This window comes from Egretta garzetta, unplaced genomic scaffold (genome assembly GCF_000687185.1).
Source record: "Egretta garzetta isolate BGI_Z169 unplaced genomic scaffold, ASM68718v1 scaffold1, whole genome shotgun sequence".
In the NCBI taxonomy this organism is placed as follows: Eukaryota; Metazoa; Chordata; class Aves; order Pelecaniformes; family Ardeidae; genus Egretta; species Egretta garzetta.
The window spans coordinates 1,370,307-1,376,353 of record NW_009258542.1 but is presented as its reverse complement, the minus strand read 5'-3'; the positions used below and the strand labels follow the sequence as shown (position 1 = coordinate 1,376,353).

At 46.0% G+C, this 6,047-nt stretch overlaps 2 protein-coding genes across 2 annotated transcripts in view; one reads left to right on the top strand and one right to left on the bottom strand.

Annotated features, from left to right (window-relative positions):
- Positions 1 to 546, top strand: part of RNF14 (ring finger protein 14) — an 8,003-nt gene extending 7,457 nt beyond the window's left edge. Inside the window, exon 9 of the transcript XR_004843118.1 lies at positions 468 to 546. The gene's annotated coding sequence lies outside the window, so the exon portion shown is untranslated. The remainder of the gene's footprint in view (positions 1 to 467) is intronic.
- Positions 547 to 2,755: 2,209 nt separating this feature from the next.
- On the bottom strand, positions 2,756 to 5,782 carry GNPDA1 (glucosamine-6-phosphate deaminase 1). The gene is made up of 4 exons (XM_035902792.1): positions 4,835 to 5,782; positions 4,015 to 4,199; positions 3,156 to 3,330; positions 2,756 to 2,870 (listed from the first exon to the last, which is right to left on the bottom strand). Exons 1-4 carry the CDS (start codon positions 5,034 to 5,036, stop codon positions 2,773 to 2,775), a joined length of 660 nt encoding a protein of 219 aa, XP_035758685.1. The 5' UTR covers positions 5,037 to 5,782; the 3' UTR covers positions 2,756 to 2,772.
- Positions 5,783 to 6,047: the final 265 nt, after the last annotated feature.

Below are 6,047 nucleotides of genomic sequence, written 5' to 3'. Positions count from 1 at the left end.
ACACAGTTTAAATTGTGTTTCCTGCACCTTTCACATGCACTAAATTCACTTTAAGACAGTAAATATCGTTGTGTCCCTGTTTGTCTTCATTATGGCACAGGCCAGTGTGTGAGACAGAGCTCTCTTCTGTATCTGGGCAGCCATTGCCTCTAGTGCTTGTGTGCCATGGGCCAAGGCGCTCGCTCGCGTGGCTGCTGTAGAATGACACAGACCAGAGCTGGGCCTGCACAAAGCACTCAAGTGACGTTGGCACAGGATGTGTTCTGCTGGTAGAAATTTGGAGGTTTATGTATGCAGAGTGCCCTCACTCCCAAAGAACCCTGGTTTTCCCTGGGAGATGCAGGCCCCTAAAAGATACACAGTGGCTATCATGATGCTACTGCAGGAACATGGCATTAGATGGAGCCAGATTTTAGCTCTAATCCCCACAGTAGTTTCCACTCTGGCTGCAATTTTTAATTCTACAGGATGAGTCCAAATGCTGCCTGCTTTTGGAGTAGGCTTTCTTCCCACTAAGCTGCAGACGTGGGCAGATGGGGAATATTTGTGACAAGGAGAAGCATATGCTTAAACCTAGTTTCGCTGCCTGGATGGAGGAGATGGTGTTGGATCTCTTAAACCTACAGAAGGCTGAGCAAGTCCCTTCTGCCAGGACAGAGGTGGGCTGAGGGCAGGGCCTAGATGCCAAAGGGTACCTTAGGATGAAAAGCCATGGCTGGGGATGTCTGCCAGAGCTGCCACAGCTCAGGTGCTATGGTGAAGCATTTGAAGATGTTGCAGTGAAGTGCCTCTGTTTTCAAGAACTTTGTGCGTGGAGAGGAGGAACAGCAATGAAGTCCCCACCATGTCTGTGAATTCTGGGTGCTCGGGGAACCCCTGGGCTGGAGCTCCCATATTCTGCAGTGAGGCAGAGGACAGACCCTCTGAGGAAAGGACAATCAGCTGGTATTGCAAAGGTGCGACAGATAAAACCAGAACCTGTCTTCACTGACAAGAGAGCAAGGCAGGCAACTCTGGTAATGTGCAGAGTTTCTTCTTCAGTGTGTACTTTTCCCTCTTGCGGACCTCCTCACTTTCTCTGTTTCTGTGCAGGCACAGAATGAGCGTTAAGATTATTTGCAGCCATTTTGTGGTAAAAGGTAGAGCACTATGACCTCTTCTCCTTTAAAGATCCCCACTTTCTTTAATGAATCGGCTGCTGCCTGACAGGACAGAACCCTAGCAGGTGTTTGGTGGAGACCTGCCAGCAAACACTGGACAAGGCAAGGGGAGATCTTGAAGTACGGAGCAGCAGTTACTATTTCTACCAAACTGCTTTCAATACAGCTTTGGTTCTAGGTCACAGAGAAATCTGGTGCAAACTAACAGGTCTTTCTCATGCTTTGAAGGTTGTGGTGTTACTGTTCAAAGATGGTGTTATGAGCCATGTTCACCCACATAAACTGTTGTGTGTTTCCGTAGCACAGTGACACTCAGCAGCAGGTACAGTCAATGTGACCATTTAGGAAAGAAATTAAGACATTTACTGTAGAAAGTTACATTACAGATCAACAGCTTACAAAATTTCTGCATAAAGAAAATAAATGCTCCCCTGTTTGTCTTGCCCCTCACTTGATAGCAAACCCAGGAATCAAGTTTCAGAATTGTTGGGGTCTTGCCAGTACTGGCTGTTGTCCACCTGTGCAGGGCTTCTGTAATTAAACACAGGCTGAGGCCAGAGGGACCAGAGTGCTTCCTTTGAGACTTATTTGGCATTTCTTTGTTGCAATGTAAAGCATAGGAAAGAGGGAGAGAGAACTTGGTGCTTCAGGCTCTGCGCTGACACAAGAGAGTGCTGAGCAGCAGACAGAAGTCGTTTACGCTTGATCTGAACAAATCTCTCCTGCAGTACATCAGAAAACCTGAAACTGAACGCGTAAGGCTGCTTGTGTGACAACAAATAAAATCATATGGATGCGTAAACTAACCATTAACTGCATTAATGGTAGTGTATTATTAATCCAGCACTGATGGATGCTGTCTGTTAGTCTCCCTTTTGCTGAGATGGTCTCAAGTCCAACATCTGGCTCAAAGCAGGGTTCAGCCAAGGCTTTACCCAGTCAGGTCTTGAAAACCTCTTAAGGATAGAGACTGCACAACCTCTCTGGGGAACCTGCCCCACTGCTTGACTGTCCTCCTGGGTAATTTTTTTCCATCTATACAGTCTGAGCATCTTTTCTCAATTCAAGCCCCGTTGTCTCTTCTCATCTTGCCCCGGCATGCTGCCCAGGAGAGCCTGGCTTCATCTTCTTGACCTCCCTGCAGCTGTGAAGCACGCTGCTATTAGGACATGCTGAAGCTTTCCCCTTCTCCAGGCTTGAACAAGCTCAGTTCCAGTTTTAAATGTCTATAATGTAAGAGTGTATTGTGGAAGGGGAGTGACACAAAAAGGTACTTGTCATAATTGCAAGGAATTGTACTTTCATGTATCTTCACAATTAAGTTTTGGGACACGTGATTACAGTTGCTTCATAGATGAAACAACTTCTCCAATGACTTTACCTTCAGAGAATCAGCTAGTGGCGGAAGTTTGTGGAACACAGTATACTGGATCCCATCCTCATTGGGTTAATTAAGGCAGGTGCATCTGTCTTTTTAATGGAAAGAAGCAAGCACATAATCGTTTTGCTAATTTAAGAACAAATACGAGATGAGTTTCTGCAGCAGTTCCCTTTCTTCACAGCTGGTTTTCAACAGAAAAGCTGGTTCAGCATTACTCTGAACAGCAAGAGATTAATCGCTGTATGGCTTCTTAGACTGGCTTCTTTCTGCTCCCGTCTCCTTCATGCTGTATAAGGGTTCCACAAGCTTGTTGTGAACCAGCATTAAACCTAATGCAGCAAGTAAAAAAATGACAAGTAGATGTAATAAAGCAAAATTCTCATTCATTGGATGCTCATGAAGTTAGGCATTACTAGAGTCCTTGTTCCTTTGCTCCCATGCCCACACAGTTAAGCATTACCTTTATGCTTGTATTATGGCTGTGCATCTCAGCTGTTGCATTTAAGGTATGTACTCCTTTGGGAGTTGATTAAGCAGAGACATACAATGCAAAGCATGGCTTTTGCCACCTAAAAACTAAGCACAACAGCTGCTTGGTCTGGTCAAACACTCACCTTTAAAGTATTTCACTGTCTTAACTTTGAGTTCCAGTGTGGCATCCTCATCACACACAAAGACAGTGTTGGGGTGTTGCTGGAAGGCAGATACTGTCCACATGTGGTTGACACCTTCTTCGATGGCTTTGTACAAAGCAAAGGCTTTGTGGGCTCCTGTGATAAGAATCATCACCTGGACTCCGAGACACAGAGGATGGCAGTTAGGCTCTAGGAGACACATTCAGAGAGAGCACACCCACACCCTGCTGAATGAAGGGAGAGCTGCCCTGGTCCCTAACAGGGGGATATCTCTGCCGTCCTCCACAGAGGCGCTTCACCATATCACAATTCTGTTTGCTCTGGCTGTGTTTTATTTGTCAATGAAATCAGCCTGGTGGGCCGTTGTAATGATTCAGATCCTTTGAGCTCTCCTGTTACGCACCTCTACGCTGAGACTTAACAAGTATAAATCAAGGTTATAGACTCCATTAAAAGCTATCCCATACAGTTTTAATGATCTGCTGGTGTAACATCAAGTCAACCATTGATTCTTGCAGTTATTTCCCCAGATGAGATTCTTAACCAAAGAAAGACATCCTCCCAAACCTTTCTAGCTCCCTGCGGATAACAACTGTACTGCAGGGTTACACAAATGTAAGCATTAGTAGAGCAAAAAATGGAAGACAGAGCAAGAGCCTTTCCATAGAGTTGCAGGATGCAAGAGAACAGGAGGATCAGGTATTCAGCTATCTGTGTCGGGAAAAGCATAAGCTGGCCTACACCAGCAGGGTGCAATGCTGCTCCAAGACTGGATAATCTTTAGCTACTGCAGGAAGCCGAGCTCAAGAACTACTTTATGGACTGCGTTTCTCCTAACCTCTCTGGCATCCATGACAGTGCCCACTCCGACCGTCAAAGCCATTGTGGGGACTTTGGAAAGGTCACCATCAAAGAACCTGGCGTTAGCCAATATTGTGTCCATAGCCAAGGTCTTCACTCGCGTCCTGGATACCAAACTTGATCCAGGCTCATTGAAGGCAATGTGACCATCTGGGCCGATACCTGTGACAGAGACAGTTTGAGAAGTAGGTCAGTGGCTGTAACGGTTATTGTAGGAAGCAGAGCCAGCAGCACTCCTATTAGAAGGACATTCAGCGCTTCAGGAATAGATACAGCTCTGAGAAAAACACTTGGAATTTTTCTGCTCAAGCTCAGATTTGCTTCTGATAGGAAAGACAGCAAAAGCCCCCTCTGAAACCAACAAAGACTCTTGCCTAACTGTGCTGGGACACCAAGACATGTAGATGGCAGAATCTTAAGGCAAACTGATGGGAAAAGCTTGTGCTGAGCTCCCGTTGGCTCAGAGGACCAACTACTCCTAGCAGTTTCCTGTCAGCACTGGCAATTGTAATACATTTTGTATTCAGTACAATTGCAGCCCTGCCGGCTTCTCCTGCTAATCGTTTCCTGAACAATTCACTTACTGGACTGCAAGACTTAAAACTGGGGGAGCGGTGCATTGGAAGACAAGGCTGCCAGCGCACGAGCACCCAGGGCAATGGCGTATGGGTTGGCTGTCACTGCAAATCTGAACTGCACTGAAAATGAACCCTCCTGTGAATTAATGAGATAGCTGGTGGAGGAAAGGCAGTGCCTACTGCCAGTGTTTGGAGTCTGCTAGTCCTTCAGGTTTTCACCTCCAACAAAGAGTTCAATTCCTCCAGCGGCTTTGATTTTATCCTCAAATGCGTCACACTCTGCCTGTAGATCAGGTGCATTTCCATCCAAAATGTGAACGTTTTCTGCCGAGATGTCAATATGCTTAAAGAAGTTATTCCACATGAAGGAATGGTAACTTTCCGGGTGATCCCGTGGGAGACCTGGTAACAGAGCATGCATGGGACTAAGACCAACTGAAAGACTCTCACACGCAACATAAACCCACCTATATCCCCTTGCAGTGGCGTTGGCAATAGAGCATTGCTTTCTCTGTCATTTGTGACTCCCTCAGCTTTTGTAAGGTGTTTTTATTTCCCTAAATAGCAAAATTACATCAATCACAATAGCTCCTAAAAGACACATGCTCATACTAACACGCAACGGATGTTCCAGCAAAGCAGCTGTGCGCTGTGCCTCATCTGTTATTACCTTTTCAGCATTCCTACCAGTTTGTATTAGCAAGAACGATTAAAAAGCTCTGCAGAAGTGTGGGAAATAGCTTACTGCATAGTTTTCTTCCCCGTGAATGCTATAAGCCCACACTTGCCCTGCTTATTTCCTAATGCTTCTTGATTAGGATTGTTCATGGAAAAACTTCTTGGCCAGAGTAAAATTAGCATTAGGAAATATTTAGCCTGTACGTTTTTCACCTTTGGAGCTTAAGGCTTGCCCACTCATCCCTCTGTACTCTTTCTTCTGAAGGGGCCATTTCATCACAGTTTCATTAACAAAGCCGTCCTCTGCTATCTTAACAGGAGCGCATGACGGTTGTGGAAGGGTGCTCGGACAGATAACACGTCGGTCTTCATAAGAGACCTGGAGCTACAGTGACATGGATTATAACCCCAGGGCAAAGGTGGTGGTTAATATTGCACGCTATCTCAGGTCGCAATGATAAGACGGATCCTTAGCTGATCAACACCTCAGTTCAGGTAAAACACAGCAGCGTCTAGCGCGTATAATACCGGGCAACACCTGATTTCTTAGATAGGTTTTTAAGTTGTCATAGAATCATAGAATCACTTTGGCTGGAAAAGACCTTTGAGAACATCGAGTCCCGGTTAACTCCCTTGGCTCATGCAGATTTTTATCCTTCCTACCTTAAAACTTTTGCAGGAGGGATTTTCTGCACCCTCCCCGGCCGAACGAGGCCGCCTGGCTGCGGCACCGAGCGCTGGGGGCGCACCGGCC

Bases quoted from the DNA above. Each gene is read 5' to 3' on its own strand.
- GNPDA1 (XM_035902792.1), bottom strand. From the start codon at position 5,036: ATGCATGCTCTGTTACCAGGTCTCCCACGGGATCACCCGGAAAGTTAC. The intron at 4,200-4,834 runs GTGAAAACCTGA...TCTCTGTCACAG, and splicing joins AATTGAACTCTTTGTTGGAG to GTATCGGCCCAGATGGTCAC. The intron at 3,331-4,014 runs GTTAGGAGAAAC...CTCGGAGTCCAG, and splicing joins CTGTCATGGATGCCAGAGAG to GTGATGATTCTTATCACAGG.